At 36.3% G+C, this 18,595-nt stretch overlaps 1 protein-coding gene across 5 annotated transcripts in view; it reads right to left on the reverse strand.

Annotated features, from left to right (window-relative positions):
* Positions 1–18,595, reverse strand: part of LOC137488996 (uncharacterized) — a 28,095-nt gene that overhangs the window by 8,868 nt on the left and 632 nt on the right. The window contains exons 1-7 of one of the 5 annotated variants that reach the window (XM_068216564.2): positions 18,416–18,548; positions 12,749–12,867; positions 8,370–8,684; positions 7,927–8,040; positions 7,597–7,641; positions 5,077–5,391; positions 2,244–2,555 (exon numbers count right to left, since the gene is read on the reverse strand). In XM_068216564.2, coding sequence (XP_068072665.2) covers positions 2,244–2,555; positions 5,077–5,391; positions 7,597–7,641; positions 7,927–8,040; positions 8,370–8,684; positions 12,749–12,794 — 1,147 coding nt within the window. In that variant the 5' untranslated portion in view covers positions 12,795–12,867; positions 18,416–18,548. Of the gene's footprint in view, positions 1–2,243; positions 2,866–3,893; positions 5,392–7,596; positions 7,642–7,926; positions 8,041–8,369; positions 8,685–12,748; positions 12,868–18,019; positions 18,208–18,415; positions 18,549–18,595 lie in introns of those variants that run through there. The other 4 variants (XM_073937249.1, XM_073937248.1, XM_073937247.1 and 1 more) reach the window with 4 other exon arrangements.

An 18,595-nucleotide genomic window follows, 5' to 3' on the forward strand; every position in this document is an offset into this window, starting at 1 on the left:
TTTTTTTTTGTGAAAAGTGCGGACATTACATAGGTTTCCATTCATTTTATATTGTCCAAATTGTAAATTATATTGCCCTCACCCTACCCTACCCCTAAACCTAACCATCACAGGAGTCAGTGTCCAGCTTTACTCTCTGATTAAACTCATCCTGTAGGATTTATAAGCATTTTGAGAAATGAGGACGTCATCAATGTCCTCATATTTAACCTCCTTTTGTAATACCTGTGTCATACCCATGTCATTATACAGATTTGTGTCCTGATTTGTCACAAACACACACACGCACGCACACTATTAAATGTCCTATTAGGTAAAGGTCTTATAAACTTTTGACACTGTTGAGGTTTGAGGTCATCTCCAGGTATTGCACAATAATATATGATAATAATAATAATAACAATATATGATAATAATATATGATATATTGATTATTGTGAAAGGCATAGTTAGGTTTTGAATCTGTTTTGGGTTTTGTCAAAATAAATAATGGCATGCAAAGCCAGATGAGAACATTTATATGCCACAGTGGTGTTTTGTTCTTACCATGAATCAACTGAGTCAGAGTCAGTGATCAGTTCATGAAGAACAGGCATTTGCTTTGTTACTGTGTTTAATCTTGATGCTGGCAGTTTCCGGGAGAAACCCATGCAAGGACGGGGAAAACGTAAATTCCATACAGAAATATCGACTGGCCTGGTTGAACCAGTGACATTCTTGCTTTGAGGCAACATTGCTAACCACTGGGCCTGCCACCCTATCTAGGAAAATGGAGGAGGAGTAGGAGAGGAAAGGGGGATTCTTCAAAACGAAGATGACTGAGATATAAAACTCTATTGGTCTATGGTTAATTATAGTGACTTATGCCGAGTTCAGACTGCATGATTTTCCAACTAGTCGTGTCACAGATGTTTTCACACTGCATGACTATCTGGGCTAGCGTTTCGTCGCTGCTTTGTTTACACTGCAAGATGGTTCGGCGACATAGACATTCACATTGCATGACTTTACTATAGGGAGAATCGCCGACAACTTCGTCCAAACTACGTCTCACAGCCAAAAACACGTAGTATAGCCTATCTTTTGTTATTAACTACATAATAAGAAAGAAGCCTTTAATGGGGTAGAACATGTACATGTTTGCTCACCTGGGTTTAAAGGGAATTAGCCATTTCTCCTCAACGTTGATAATAAACTAATTTCTTTCTGTATGAAACGTCAAACAGACACGGTTGGTCCTGAGTCCTGTCAAACCTCCACTAGTTTTCCCTCCATTTCGTGGGTCCAAATAAACCAAAAAAGAGCGCTTTTAACTTCTCCCCCAGCCTCCCGCTGGCCTGCAGCAGTTATACACACACGCACACACAAGTGAAAGCTGCTGTAGGCGATCGCTGATGTTATTTTCAGTCAAAACTCAATTCACACGGCATGATTTGCATCGCTGACAGCTCCAGATATTTAGCATGCCAAATATCTCACAGGCATCGGCGATTCTCTCAGATCGCGTCTTTGATCGTTCATACTGTGTGATTGTCACTCACGTGCACGAGCAGCGATTTGCCTGTGATTTCAGGCATTTGTCTGCGATTTCTCAAAACCTGTCGGCGAGCCAAAATCGGGGCTAAAATCACGCAGTCTGAACTAGGCATTAGGAATTGTCTGAATCATGAGTTAGCTAATGCAGGACCAGCCATGATCAATCATGAGCAAGTGATACTCTCAATATTAGTTTATAAATAAACTTCACTTTGTGAATCTGCCTATTTGGCCAGTAAATACACCTAAATAAAACACAATTTGCTGAATATTTGTACCATAAGAGTATTTTTTTAAATAATTAAGAGTTTTTGTTTGATTTTGATTAACTTTTACATCACGAATATAGATTTTTTTCTCTTAGCAACCCTACATATTGTATTTGCCTACGTACCCTCAGTAAGGAAAAACAAAACTGCCTGTTGGATCCCTCGCACCTTAAGAACATTGGCTCTGATTATTTGCCAATTAAGCTAATTTGTGCTGACCAGTTGCTTTGGTGGTTCTTCCATTGTCCATCAATCATTCACAGAAATGTCCACACCAGTCGGTGCTTTTCAAGAATTGCTCTTTTGTGCAAATTTGACGTTTGGTAACATCTGGCTTATAATCTCTTGATACTGACATGCATATTAATCATGTAATGTCTAATAGATGCATTTCAGTGCATCTACATTAAAAAAAGGATATTTCAATTTGACACTCACTTTTAACCAGCACTTTGAAGGTCTTGTTCGTGGTTCCCCTGCTGCTGTTGCTGATCTGTAGTTTGTACAGTCCTGTGTGATTGTTTTTGACATTTGTGATGGTCAGAGATCCAGTCTTCTTGTCGAGTTTCAGCCTGTCTTTAAATCTTGCATCAGGGCCGTCGAACGTCTCTCTGGTCTTTCTGATGTTTGCCATTTGGGCTATGAGACTGTCTCCTTCTCCAAACATCCACAGGATCAGATCATCGTTCTGTATTTCAGTGTCAGGGCTTAAAGTGACAGAACTTCCCTCTGTTACTGATTTTACTTCCTCTTCATTTGTGAGAGAAGCACATAGAAACGGAGAAATACAGACACGATATTCAGTATTGAACAAAAAGATTGAGTGCATTCGATGAGTGCTGTGGTAGTAAAATAAAATGGCATCAAATAAACCCTCACAGGTCAATGATACTACAATATAAACATCACATATATACAAAAACATTAAAGTGGTGGAAGAACTACAATCCCATAAAGCAACGCAAATGACAAAATCACATTAAACTATAGAGAGATATAAACTTGTGAACTATAGTGTACAAAAAGGATGAGTGAAATGTAATTAGGGTAAATTGAATGGCTTGTAGTAGAGATGCGCGGATGGGCTATTATTTCATCCGCAACCGCATCATAAAACTCATCATCCGTCCGCCATCCATCCGCACTAACATTTTTGACCAATTTTTAAAACCGCACCCGCCCGCCATCTGCTGACTGAGCTCTTTATTTGAATGGCTTATTCCTTTTTATTATTAAATTAATGTTTCTTTATTGATTATTAGAAATTAGAGAATGTGTTTAATGACATGCAGTTAATCCAAACGTGCAAGTCAAATCCAGCATTAATTGACGCTTTGAAGTGACGCTAAACAATACGAGGACGTGTCTTTTCACTTGATTCGATTCCTCGGTCCTTGAGTTTTTTTTTTTTTTTTTTTTGCGTCCTTCCCTCGCATCCTATTGGGGTGGAAAGACGAGGAAAGAAAGCAAGGGAAGGAAACGAGGATACACAAATAAATGAGAAGCACCCTATACAGCTCTCAGAATATCAGCAGTGAACTCCGTCTCCAATCGGTGCACAGGGACAAAAATAAATAAATAAATAGCCTAAATTAAACGCACTGTACTGTACAATTTTTTTTAATCATAGTAGCCTAATAGAAAACGCATTTTGACACATCATTTCAACATTCAGACGAGAGCGCCTGGCCTCTAATGTGCCCTGCTGCACTGAAGGAGCGCTCGCTCGCAGCACTTGTTGCTGGAATGCATAGAATTCTCTTGGCAAGGTGCTGTAGACGTGGGAACGACTGCCTTGTTTCTCCCAAAAGGAAAGTAGATTTTCCTCTGCTGATCCGTCTATTCTTAATTTTGTAGAGGAAGACTTCTGTACTTCATTCAGAATTAGTGTATCCGATTCCTCCTCTCATTCTGTGAAGTCAGTCCTAGGCTTTTTCGTTGGTGCGCCAGCTATGTGTACAAAAACAGTACAACCGCCCACCACCCGCCCGAATTTAATTAAAATATTATTTTTCGTCATGTCATCCGCCCGATCCGCGGTTTATCCGCGGATTCCGCGGCTGTAACCGCCATCCGCGCATCTCTAGCTTGTAGTATAACTGGAGACATGATGGGCACAGTGTCTTAATAGATAATGGCAAATATGATTTAATATTAACTCTCTACTAGCGGGGCTTCCAGCTAACTCTATCAAATCTCTTCAGATGCTTCAGAATGCAGCAGCACGAGTGGTCTTTAATGAACCTAAAAGAGCACGTCACTCCGCTGCTCATCCATTTGCACTGGCTGCCAGTTGCTGCTCACATCAAATTCAAAGCTCTGATGTTTGCTTACAAAGCGATTTCTGGCTTTGCTCCTTATCTGCTCTCACTTCTGCAGATTTATGTGCTCTCCAGAAACTTGCGTTCTGTGAATGAACGTCACCTCGTGGTTCCATCCCAAAGAGTGAAGAAATCACTTTCCCGAGCTCTCACGCACAATCTGCCCACTTGGTGGAATGAACTCCTTAACTGCATCAGAACGGCAAAGTCACTCGCTGTCTTTAAGAATCGACTCAACTATTTAGTGTCCACTTCTCTTCCTAATCTGCAATTGCCTCTCTGGTTCTACCGCTAACTGTATTACAAAAAAAAAATAAATAAATAAAATTACTAATGTTTAGCTTCCTAGACTTTACACACCTGAAACTTGCCTACAGCACTTATTTATTGTTGCTCTTATAGTTGTGTAAATTGCTTCCTTGTCCTCATTTGTAAGTCGCTTTGGATAAAAGCGTCTGCTAAATGACTAAATGTAAATGTAATATTTCCAGCATCAATAACTAGTCACCCAGCTCTGAAATGTTGTCAGAATTAGAATTAAAGTTGGTTATACTTCAGTTTCAAAGTAGGGTTGGGTGATATGGCAAAAATGCAACCTCGATAATTATTTAACATTTTAAATGATAGCGATATACATTTCGATATAAGTTGTTAATGATTCCAGATTTAAAAAGAGTACCCCAACAATGATTAAGGCCACAAAATTAAAGGGTCCATTAATTGGCATAACATAGTAATTGTCCTCTTCACACTACACACTCAAGAACTCCAGATTAAATTCCTAGTTAACAGAGAAAGTTTATAATCAGTGTCATAGTACAAACCAGGTCTGATTGCACTGATTTGGTTCAGTAAACTCAAAACTAATCCTATAATCTTGAGTTTGTTTAGGCCCCTGGTCATTACTTTTGAGTTTTCGTCACTTTTATTTAAAGACTTGAGATACTCACGTTTTAGAGTAAGAATGAATTTTTGAAATGAGGTCCCAGTGCTGCTGATGATCTTCAGTTTATAGACTCCAACATGTTCGCTTGCTGTGTTTGTTATTGTAACTGATCCAGTCGTAGAGTCCAGCCTCAGTCTGTCTCTGAATCTCCCATCAGCCCCATCACCTATGCAGATCTCTCTGGTATTTCCATTGACTCCAGCAATAAGAGTCTCTTGCGGTCCAAATGTCCACAGTATCTGATCGTCTCTCTGAATTACAGCATCAGGCTTTAGAGTGACAGATCCTCTCTCCTTCACAGACACTATCTTTGCTTCATCTGTCACAGCAGCACATAAACATGGTGACGTGAATATTACGAATTAATCCCATTTAGTATTTGATTGAATGTTAATGAACTTAATCTAATAACCAATAATGTTAAATGAACTGACTTGTTAGTAGTGATGATGACATTCTCATTCTCCTGTTTAACAGTGATGATTTGAAAATGAAAAGTGCAGTGCTGTTAATGTCAGGGCAAATTCTGGGTTGAGGACACAAGCACAGTTTATTATTGCAAAGATGATAAGGTAATGCAGGCTAACAAAAACACAAGACATCACAAGGGCAAACAAGAGATAAGAAATAACCAAGGTGAGCAGGCAAAGCAGACCAACAAACCAAATACATCAAAGCAAACTAGGTATGTGATTAAAAAAAAAATTTGTCCAAAAAACAAAATTCTAGATGCACTTGGCTGAAAACTAAAACTGTTTTGTAATAAGTATTTATCATTTTATAATGTTTCATTGACCAGTAAAATTTTAATGACAGTAAATAAGTCGAGGGCGACGCAGTGGCGTAGTAGGTAATGCTATCGCCTCACAGCAAGAAGGTCGCTGGTTTGAGCCTCGGCTGGGTTGGTTGGTGTTTCTGTGTAGAGTTTGCATGTTCTCTCTGCGTTCTTTTGGGTTTCCTCTGGGTGCTCCAGTTTCCCCCACAGTCTAAAAACCTGCGGTACAGGTGAATTGGGTAGGCTAAATTGTCCGTAGTGTACGAGTGTGAAGGAGTGTGTATGGATGTTTCCCAGAGACGGGTTGCAGCTGGAAGGGCATCCGCTGCATAAAACATGTGCTGGATAAGTTGGCGGTTCCTTTCGCTGTGGTGATCCTGGATTAATAAAGGGACTAAACCGAAAAGAAAATGAATGAATGAATGAATGAATGAGTCGAAGCGGCGCAGTGGCTAAGCCGAAGAATATGAATGAATAAGTCGAGATACGTCATCTTACTGCCCTTGCCATGACAGCACAGTAGCACTAATGCAATGCAGCGGAAACAAGTATACTAGATAGAAATCTACTGTTGGCACAATATTTGAGCAGACTTTTCTATTCCGGTGAGCATGTGCAGTTCATCCATTGATAAGTATATGTGTACATGAGCGGAAAAACCACAGAGTAGCATATTGAGCTATATTGAACTTTGGCCATAATGCACGCTGCTCTTGCATTTTGGTCAGTGCAGCAACAAACCATCATTGCATGGCTCAATCCACTAATATACATGGATTTCATAGAACTGCGCTTTCTGTGTCCAGTGTAAAAGCCTCTTCACATTGTGTGATTACTAGGCTGACACCACTGAATATTAGGGGTGTCAAATTAATTGTTTCCTCGGTGCACAACGATGCAGACACAGACAATTTGGTATTGGTTCAGTAATAGATCCTAACCAGTTACTTCAAACTCGTGTCGTTCTTCTCATATGTGCTATATTTTGGTAGCTTACTGTGGCGATGGAGGCGAGTGCGAGTAATTAAAATACTCCAAATACTTTTAAAACAGACAAATGCACACAATTCACTGCCTGTGGGTTTGCTGGACAGTCTTTCACTGACACTGAAGTTACAGCAGAAGCCAAAAGCCCCAATTTCACTGCTTTTTTAGAAAATCAAAGCTGTAAATTCCATTTCTGCTTTTCTCTCTCTCTTTCTCACACACTGTGGACCTGATACTTGCGAACAATGAGACCAGTGTAGGTTCACGCCTCTACTAAATAGTCTTTTTTCAGCTTGTATTTCCCCCCTTTTTTCTGTTTTTGACCCGAAAACTGAACTAGTCATTTTCAGTACATCTCTAAAGCAAACCAAATATAAACACAGCACAAGGGACATATTAAAAAGCAAAAATGAACCAAAAACAGCTGATGGTGATAAGAAATGCAGTCCAAGAACACACAACCAGAACACGGTGCCCTCTAGTGGTCATAGAAGGCAAAACCGGCAGTGACCATGACAGTTAATAAGATGATTAAAAACACATACAGTGACACACATAAAAGATGCATGATCAAATATACAAACTAATCAAACACAAATATGATTTTGTTAATGTCATGCAGGTCAACAGTGGATAAACACAGACTTCAGTTATTGCTACTCTAAACCAACTTCAACAGAGCTAGTGTTAAAAATAATGTATATCGGCCTACAGACTGTGAAAACAATGATAAAACTCTACAATAGCATGTTTATTACTTACACATCAGACTTTGTTGATCAGAGATCTCTGCTTGATGCATTTCAGCTGTTTAGCAGCACATAGAAACAAAAGTTTAATAAATACTTGAAAATTTGAACCAATCATCCGGTTTCCATTTCAAACATACAATATACTGTAGCTTTGGACAAAATCAAAAAGCTGCTTCAAAAATACTTCATTTATGAAATTTAATTTTGCACATTTGTAATATTAAACTCAACATCATTACTATTAACTTTATATGGAAAGAGACATTATACTTTAAAAAAAAAACTATTTAAAATTCTTTAGCCCTACATCACTCATTTTTCTCCTGTTTTCTCCACTTACTTTTTTTATCAAGGAATTGGCGGCGATGGTAAAACACAAGAGCAGCTGCTCCTGCAAACACCATCAGAACAACAACAGATATTCCTGCCGCAGCACCTGGAGATAAACCTGAACCTGATCAAGAAAAATAGAAATAAACACCATAAACATTCACTACTGTAGATCTGATAGACTAATGTTTGTTAATGATTCTTGACTAATTACATAAAGGTAAAAAAAAAATCATTTAAGAAAACTATTTGATATTTATGTACTAGGTGTCTGTAATTTACACCAGCTCTAAACACATGGATGTATCTGCCATTTTGGAATGATAAATTTGTCATCAAAATTACAGATATCTAGCGTTTTCATGTGATTTAAGATTGCAGTTTGTTTGCAGAGGCTGTAGATTAAATGTAATAATGTTCAATATTGTTCAGTTTCAAAAGTAATATCCTCACCATTGACAGTAACTCTGAATAACCACTCTACAGACGCATCAATCTGGTTGATCTCTACTTTATAAAGTCCAGTGTCTGTGGTTTTGATGTCCTTGATGGTCAGATATCCAGTCTGACTGTTCCCATTCAGTCTGTCTTTGAATATCTTAGTGCCATTGGGGGCAATGTTGATCTTGGTTCCATTAAAATCCGCAATGTGTGAAGATTCAAACCTCCACAGTATTCGAGTGATTTTCTTTATATCAGTAATATTAGTGTCAAGAGTCACATTCCGTCCCTCCAACACTGACACAATCTTTTCAGCACCAAACACACCTGCAGAAAAAACAGAAACAGCATCTCAGAGACTGAAACACTGCTGGGAATGTTAGTGAGAAATCATTTAAAGAGAGAATTTAGTCGTGCCTTATTAAAATAATTAACTATTTAAATTATTCAGCTGTAAAATAAAGAACAACCAGTCTGCCTGACAAAGATTGAGATAAAGTTGGTTTTATATATTCACACATTCAGACTTTCTCCTTAATAATATAAGTTCAGAAAAGTATTCTTTGTGAATTCTAAATATTGGAATTATATTAGATGGTCGAAATACAAATAAATAGTGCTGGGCTGTTTTTAAGTCATACTTACATGTGATTTCAAACTGAATTTTCAAAGTACCACGGTAAACAATACACAGTAAGGAGCATGTCACAAGTTGCCACTGAATGAATGTACGAATATAAAACCAACTTTACCTCAATCTGACAAAGTAGGATCCCATACAAATAATCTATACACATTGTAAAATTGTAAGTTTAGCTTCTTTATTTTTATCCTTCATCAAAAAAGCTTATGAATTTTATTCAATAACTGATCTGAAATTAGTCTAAATTAAAAATTTGTAGTCAGTAATATAATATCTTAAATATACATTTATAGTAACGCTGTCTGGCCTCTTTGGATTATTTTTGTGCAAACTTAAATTTTTGAAGTACAATAATCTCGTATAGCTTAATAGATGCAAAGAGCAAATGTATTCATTATCAGCAACAAGTGAAATGAACAGTTAATAGCTCAACACTGCAAATAAAAATCATGAAGAATGTATACAAGCATTTATTATGAAAATAGTATATTAAAAAGAAATTGAGGAGAATCAATGAATTATGAATGCATTACTTCCATTGTGTAAATAATTTGTGGTAATTTGTAATAAACTAATAGTATGATTATTCAAAACGTAGTTCACTGTTCTTACAAGAACTTTTTTTTTTTAATCCAGGAAAAAGGTGGCTAATAATACACTGTTACCCTTGTTGGTTTTAAATTGTGCGATTTAAAGATTAGGTTTTCAATTGCTGTTTTCTTATCAAACATCTAAACAATTTAAGGGGAATTCTTTAACTATGGGCACTTTTAGCCTTGTAAAGTTAAGTAAAAAAAACCTCAAACTTTAAAAGAAACGTAACAGCCTCATAAGTCTCAACAATTTGTCTAGTTTTAAGATCTGTAAGAGGACAAACTTAGTTCATATTTAAGATTTTTTCCATCGTGAACTGAACAAATGTCATTTCCACCACATCTCAATATACAGCTTTTATTTCAGAATAAAATAAATTATGGCAGTCAAACATTGCCTTAAATCATTTATGTATCTAGTTTAACCAATCTTTCCACAACATATATAATAATTATACATTTGTCAATGAAATAAATAAGTTGTATGCTGAATTGTACACCTGTCACTTTCTAAAATTGAATATTAATTTGTATAAGAGCTTATTAGAAAATAAATAAACTGAATTTGTATATTAAATAGAGCATGAACTCATAAATTGTGAATACTCTTAATGTGTGTTGAGAACTTTTTAAATATTTTTTTTATAAATGTGTGTGTTGATGGAAATGACAGGGTGTGGTGGAAATGACAATGAATCAATGTTAATGTAGAGAAACATTAGATATTTATTAGAAAAATTATTAAACTCCTAAACTCACACTTATTAAACTCAATTTACAAACTTACTAAATATAACCACACATGTTGTTGCATGTGCATGGCTGAGATTAATCTAAGAAACACCAATTTGTCTAACAGATGAACAGTGACAGATCATACTGTGAATAACTGATTATTATTCAAATATTATGTAAATTAATTAAAGAAATAAAAAGAATTACACATCTACAGGGGTTAGACAATGAAACTGAAAGGCCTGGTTTTAGAGCATGATAATTCATTCGTGGGGCAGCGTGGTGGCGCAGTGGGTAGCAATGTCACATCACAGCAAGGTCACAAGTTTGAGCCTTGGCTGGGTCAGTTGGCATTTCTGTGTGGAGTTTGCAAGTTCTCACCGTGTTGGTGAGGGTTTCAACCGGGTGCTCCGGTTTCCCCCACAGTCCAAACACATGCGCTATAAGGGAATTGATTAACTAAACTGGCTGTATTTCAGGAGTGTGTATGAGTGTGCATAGGTGTTTCCCAGTGATGGGTTGCAGCTGGAGGGGCATTCACTGCGTAAAACATATTCTGAAAAAGTTTATTCCACTGTGGTGACCCCTGATGAATAAAGGGACTAAGCTGAAAAGAAAATGTGATGCTACTGGAGAAAAACATTTTCTGACTCATTTCCCCAAAATACCCCAAAGTGCTCAATAAAATCCAGTTCCGGTGACTGTGCAGGCCATGGGAGATGTTCAACTTCACTTTCATGTTCATGTTCATGTTCATAAAACCACTCTGTCACCAGAATAGCATGATATAGGCATGCAGCCCAAACCATCACTGATCGCCCCATGCTTGACTCTGGGCATCAATGGTCTGAGTAGTATGCTTTTCTGGGGCTTCTCCACACCATAACTCTCCCCGATGTGGCATTGGCACGAATGGACAAAGTTTTGGCTATAGTTGTTGGTCATGTATATTGACCCCGTGGAGCTCCAGACCAATAGTTTTGGTGGAAACAGGAGAGTTGAGCTGCACATTTAATTCTGCAGTGAGCTGGGCAGCAGTGATTTTATGTTTATTGGATAAAATCGGTGTTGGCACCCGAACATCCCTTTCAGACAGCTTTCTCTTGTGTCAAGAGGTACTCCTGTCGGATGTGGTTCTCCTTCTTGGTGGTTTGCTGACATTACTCAGGAGGATACCGTGACTCTTAGATTATGAAGACTATGATAGATTACGAAGATTGCTGTCTTAGTCACAGATGTGCCAGCGAGACACACACCAACAATTGATCCTCTTTTGAACTCTGTGTCAACATATAACATAATGTTGTGTATGTTGCAATATTTTAAGCAAAACTGCTGTTAATCTGCTAATTAAACCTTCACACTCTGCTCTTACTGGTGGAATGTGCAATCAAAGACTGGCCACCAGCTGCTCAAATTCAGCCATGAAACCTCCAACACTAAATTGGTCAGTGTTTTAGATTCATTGTCCAACCCCTGTACTTTGACAATCCATATCAATTTTGTTTTGAAACCATAAATGTGATTTCAACCACATGCTGTCATTTGCACCACAGGGGGCAGCGTGCTGGAAATGACATTTCTACAGTTTTTTTTTTTGTTTTGTTTTTAGTGAAAAATGTAAGGATATAGCTTTACATGAAATGCTAGTATCAATTAGAAGCTGATCTGTATAAAAAATACTCTTATTTACCTTAATTTTGTTTGGTTCTTAAAAACACCTATGAAGGTACAACATGTTTGGAAATGATGTAAAAATAAATGTATTTCTTTATCAAGCAATATTTATCTTGATTTTTCATCACGTGTTTGTTGATGAAAATGTTAAATCTTTCCATCTTGAACATGTTCACAGATGGCACTATTCATTTTCATAGAAACCACCTAAATAATCTTTCACGAAAACTTTTTAAAGCGACATTACAGTGTTGTGGTAAAAAAATGACACTGTGTGACAGCTATATTTTGAATAAAGAATAATATTGATAATAGTCTCACATTAAAAACTATAAAATATTACAATTATTTTACTAGTGCTTCATTAAGTTACATTAAAAGTTTCCAGATAAATTATCTTTTAAAATATTTCTAAATTATCTTTCATTGTTGTAGTTAAAACTCTGGGTGTGCGACAAGGCGAAAACAGTGATTTTGACACCTAAAAGAAGGTTGAATAATATGAAAAAATATATATTAGAAAACTATAAATTTTTAAAGTAAGTTTTATTGTTAGTTTTACAAAGAAAGAGGAATTTGAACAAAATTATATATATATATATATATATATATATATATATATATATATATATATATATATATATATATATATATATAAAAGTGCCCATGGTCAAATACCCTTAAAGGAGTCAACATGAAACCGAAAGCAGGCCTAATAATGAATGAAGAAACCGCACACTTACCACATGTTGGTAGCAAAATCAGAATGATCCCTAAAATGATCTTCATATTGTTGATGTTTCCAGCTAAATCTGATTTCCACGAAGAGTAGTAAGTTTCTGAGCCACACCTAGCGCGTTTTCTGAAAGAAACAACAAGGAGATCCGTGAATAGATGTGTTAATAAATCAACATGATGACAGAATAAGTTTGCTTAAAATTCGAAGTCTGTTCTTCTTTTAAGTTGGCAAAATCTGAGTCTTTAGCAAGGCGTAACTGTTGTCCCGTTCGTTTGGATGAATCTTCTTCTTCTTCTTCTTCTTTGGGTTTTACTGGCGGTTGGCAACCAGACTTATAGGTGCATTACCGCCACCGACTGGAATGGAGTATGGAACTAGTTGAATACTTTCTGAAGTGTATAACTTACATGAAGGGAGAGAAAGGGGGAGGAAATTGTGAGGGGAGGGGGAGAGAGGGAAGAAAAAAAAAAAAAAAAAAAAAAAATTTTATAATACTAATAAAATGTAATAAAAATGGGGGATGGGGTGGACTAACAATTCTTCTGATATTATCTCTATATTCTTTCCTCTAACTGGGTTTCTTTAATAAATTTTATTATATCATTATATACCTCACTAGATTTGTTTCCTAATAAACCTGCCAATGTAAAATGCTGAAGATTGCTCTTTTTAACTGACTGAATAAGATCGTTTCGTTCTTTATTATAATTACTACAGTGAAATAAAATATGTTCTATTGTTTCTTGTTGATTACAATGTTTACATTGCCCAGTTGGGTGTTTCCCTATTTTATGTAATGTATGATTGAGTCCAGTGTGACCTATTCTCATCCGAGTTATAATACTTCCTTCCCTACGATTTCTGTTCTCCTTCCTCCCAGTTCCAACTTGTTTCTGTATATTATATAAATGTCTACCTGTATCAATGTTATCCCAGTGTACTTGCCATATTGATTGTGCATATGTTCTTATCATGATTTTAGCTTCTGCTTTGCTCAATGGGACTTCTAGATTTACTTTACTAATTCTAAGAGCTTGTTTGGCCAGAAAGTCTGCCTTCTCATTACCTTCCACACCTACGTGAGCAGGAACCCAAATGAAATATACTGATTTGCCCTTCATTTTAATATAATATGTCTTACTGAGTATATTATTAAGAATATCCATTCTGTATGAAGACCTTCCAGATCTTATACTTTCCAGTGATGAAAAGCTATCTGATGCAATTACTACATTATTTATGTCATTCTCCTCAATCCACTGCAGGGCAATTAGTATTGCAATTAACTCTGTTGTATATACTGATATATTATTAGTTATTCTTTTCTTAATATGGTATTGATTAACTGGGATATACACTGCTGCGCCTGTATGGCCTGTTTGTGGGTCTTTAGATCCATCTGTGAATAAAAATATTGATTCTTTATAATTTTTTTCCAAATAATTCTGCACTATATATTTTGTTGGAAGAATATTATTGTTATCTTTTAACTCCTGTTGTATATTGAAATCTACTTTAGGTAATGGAAAAAACCATGGCGGAATATATGGGATTGGGACTGCCTTACAGTATTGCAGTTGATCTAATCCAATTATTCTGGCTTTTGCCTCAGCTATCCATCCGAAACTTATGAAATTAGTTTCCTCATGCTCCCAACATTCTAGTAATGTTCTTTTTGTTGGATGTGATTCAATTTGTCCCTGAATGTTAACCCAATATGCCATCATTAATTTCATTCTCCTAATGCTTAAGGGCATTTCTCCCATTTCAACCTGCATAGATGAAACTGGTGAGGTTCTAAATGATCCACTACAGATTCTAAGGGCCTGTGCTTGTAATACATCTAATTTTTTGAGGTTTGACTCTGCTGCCGACATGTAAGCTATACATCCATAATCAAAAACAGATCTCATGAGGGCCCAGTATATATTTTGTAGTGATGTTCTACTCGCTCCCCACTCTTGCCCTGACAGGCAACGAAGTACATTAATAACCTTTTTACTTTTTTCTGTGATTTTATTCAGATGATCCTTCCATGTCAGCTTTTCATCGAACCAAACCCCAAGAAACCTTACAGTTTTTACTTGTTCTAGTGGTTGTCCATATAGTTTTAAAGCGAGTGATATGGTTTTATGTCGTCTTGAGAAACAGATGACCTGAGTTTTTGCAACAGATAGTTTGAATCCCCATTTATTTGCCCATTTTTCTACCTCAAATATTGCATTCTGTATTTTCTTTTGTACAAATGACACATTCCGACCTCTAATCCATAGTGCCCCATCATCTGCATACAATGATTTTCCTATACTTTGTTCAATCTGAGAGAAAATGTCGTTTATCATTATATTGAACAATAATGGGCTGCAAACACTACCTTGAGGAGTTCCATTTTCCACTGTGTATTCATGTGAATATTCTTTTCCTACCCTAACTTGTATTTTTCTTCCAAATAAGAAATCCATGACCCAATTATATGTTTTGCCAGTGACTCCTAAAGATTTTAATTTAATCAGCAATCCCTCTTTCCAAAGCATATCGTATGCCTTTTCTATATCAAAAAAGATAGCTATCACAACTTCTTTGTTAGTCTGTGCTTTCCTGATGTCTGATTCCAAACATAATACTGAGTCCATAGTATTTCTGCCTCTGCGGAACCCACTCTGATATGGAGAAAAAAGGTTTTTGCTTTCTAAAAAATATGTAATTCTTTCTGTAATCATTCTTTCCATTATTTTGCATAAGTGGGATGTCAGTGAAATGGGTCTATAGCTAGAAGGATCTGATGGATTTTTCCCTGGTTTAAGTATAGGTACTACTATAGATTGTTTCCATGCTATAGGTAATTGACCCATATCCCAAATTTGATTAAATAAATTTAGTACTATTTCTAGTGATGCCTCTGACATGTGTGACAACATTTTATAGCATATTTCATCCTTACCTGGGGCAGTTTGTCTTGCGCTAATGATTGCTCGTTTTAATTCAAACATATTAAACTGTAAATCTAAAGGATTTTCTGTTGTTTTTACTTTCTTTAAAAGATCAGGATGTTTAGTTAATGTAGTATTTCTGCATTTCCTAGCCTCTTCAGAGAGATTATCTGAACTATGTACATTTCTAAAATGTTGGACTAATAGTTCCGCCTTTTCTAGGTTGCTGATCGCTACTATATCGCCATACTGTAACACTGGTAATTCATAATTTCGTCTAACACCTGCCATTCTTCTAATCATACCCCACACCTCTGATAATTGTACCTCTCGTCCAAGACTATTGCAATATTCTCTCCAGAATATACGCTTTTGTGTTTTAATAGTTTTTCTTAATATTGTCTGAGCCTTTTTATACATGATCATAGCTTCCAGTGAATGGTGTTTTTTAAGATGTCTAAATGCTTTATTTCTCGCTTTAATAGCTGCTTTACAATCATTATTCCACCAAGGTACATTTTTAGTACAACCAACTCCTTTACTTTTAGGTATTATTTCTTCGGCTGCTTGAATTATTTCATTAACAATTTTATTATTTAAAATGTTTACATCTCTCTGGTTTATTATTTGTATTGTCATAACTCTCTTATCACATAATTCTTGAAATTCTTTCCAATTTACTTTCTCCAATTTCCATCTTGGAATTCTATCTTCTTTTTCATACATTATCTTTAATCCAATTTTAGTTACTACTGGGTAATGGTCACTACCTATTGTATTGTGCTTGAGTACTTTCCATGTGCTAACCGCTGCTAATGAACTACTAATAAATGTTAAGTCTAGTACGCTTTCTGTATTTTTAAAACAATTATACCGTGTGCCTTCACCATTATTTAGACAAACTAAATATTTTTCATCTATAAATTCTTCAAGAAGAATCCCATTTGCATCATTACTATTACTCCCCCATAATGAATTATGTGAATTAAAATCCCCACACCATAAAACACTGTCTTGTCGTACACCCATTACTTCTTCTAATATGTTTTGATTTAATTTATCACAGGGATTATAATAATTAATAATGTCTATACATCCCCTATCCGTCCATACCTTGATTAAAATTGATTCATACTTTGTATTTATTTGTTCTATCCTAAACTTCATTCCGCTTTTTATAAATGTTGCAATTCCTCCTCCTCTGCTATGATTCCTATCATTTCTAACTATATTATATCCCTTAATATTAAAATCTAATTGAGGTTTTAACCATGTTTCTTGTATGCATATTATATTAGGTTTCTCTATAATATTATCAATATATTTTTTAAATTCTTGGCCATTCGCAATTAAGCTTCTTGCATTCCATTGTAGAACGTTTAACATTTAAGACGTTCCTCCCCCAGGCTGGGATGATTGTGTATCTTCATTTAAGATGTCCCTAACCGTTTCCCAGAGCAGATCCTTCACATCCAGGTATTTTTCTGCTGATTTGATTATTATTTTGATTCTTTCATTCCTACTTTTCGTTTGAGCGGAACAATTTATTATCTCTGCCATGAATATTACAAAATCATTTTTGCTCACTATCAGAGTTTCCGCTTTCAGTTGTTCACATTTTTGACATGTCTCTGTATTTTTGTTCCTGTTTTCATTTTGTTTAGACACAGTCATAATTTCTGGAACCTTTTTTAATGCTTCCGCATAGCTGATTCCTTGAACAGCTTTTACTCTTTGTACTTCTGCCTGCCTTTTGCTAACCTCACACCCTCGATACGCTGAGCTATGATCCCCTCCACAGTTGCAACATTTCAACTTTGCACCCTCTTCACATTTTCCATATTCGTGTTCCCCACTACATTTACCACACCTTTGCTTTCCCTTGCAAAAACCTGCTATATGTCCAAATCTCTGACATTTATAACACCGAAGGGGCGGGGGAATGTACAGTCTTACATCATAGCACATATACCCGATTAATATCTTTTTCGGGAGTGTCTCCTCATCAAATGTGACCATAACAGAAAGACTATCACAAGCACTTCCATTTCTGTTTGTTCTTAAGCGTTTAGCTTCGACCACATTTGCATTTGTTATGCTTGCTTTCACTTCATCTGCCGAAACATTGACAGGAATTCCTGTCACAACGCCTTTAACATATCTTTTCCCGTTTGTCTTGGAACATTCTACTTTTTTTCCATTGATTTTATTCACCTTAATTGCTTTAGCTTGCTGTTTTTCATCTTTACAGAAAATCAGTATCGATCCGTTTCTCAAGATTTTTGCACTCTTTATTATACCTATTTCCTTATGCAGTGTTTTGGTTAGTTGTATCGGATTCATACCTCCAAATGTGTCCCCTTCTTGCACAGGTTTAGCAAATACCTTGTATTCCACTGTCACCGTTTCCTCTAGGGCTGAGCATCTATCCGAATCACTTTCATCAGATTTATTTCTTCGTTTCTTTTTCCGTTTGTTGTTTTTAACCATGTCCCATTTTTCATAGTTCCCGCAAACTACTTCCATATCTCCTACTTCATTTCCTGATTCGTCACTTCCGTCTGCATTCTCCTGTCCACTCACATTCCAGTTGTTGCCAACCGCCTTGGAGTCTATCCGCCTTGCCATCCTCCGTGCTCTGGATGAATCTTTTTTGTGAACCGATTCTTTTAAATGAACAACTCACCAAAACGGACTGAATCGTTCAAAACCGTTCGCGTCAATATCCACAAGTTACTCACTTTGAGACATATCTGACAGTCACTTGGACTCAGAAACAAAAATAGTATCCCAGAGACTATTCTAATCTAAAACTAAAGTAAGACACGCCAAGCTGAGAGAATGAACTGATTCTGGACCTACGGAGCATGCGCCGAACAAACATCCAACAGCTGACATTTAACATTACAGGGCGGATCAGG

Source organism: Danio rerio, chromosome 22, assembly GCF_049306965.1.
Source record: "Danio rerio strain Tuebingen ecotype United States chromosome 22, GRCz12tu, whole genome shotgun sequence".
Taxonomy (NCBI): Eukaryota; Metazoa; Chordata; class Actinopteri; order Cypriniformes; family Danionidae; genus Danio; species Danio rerio.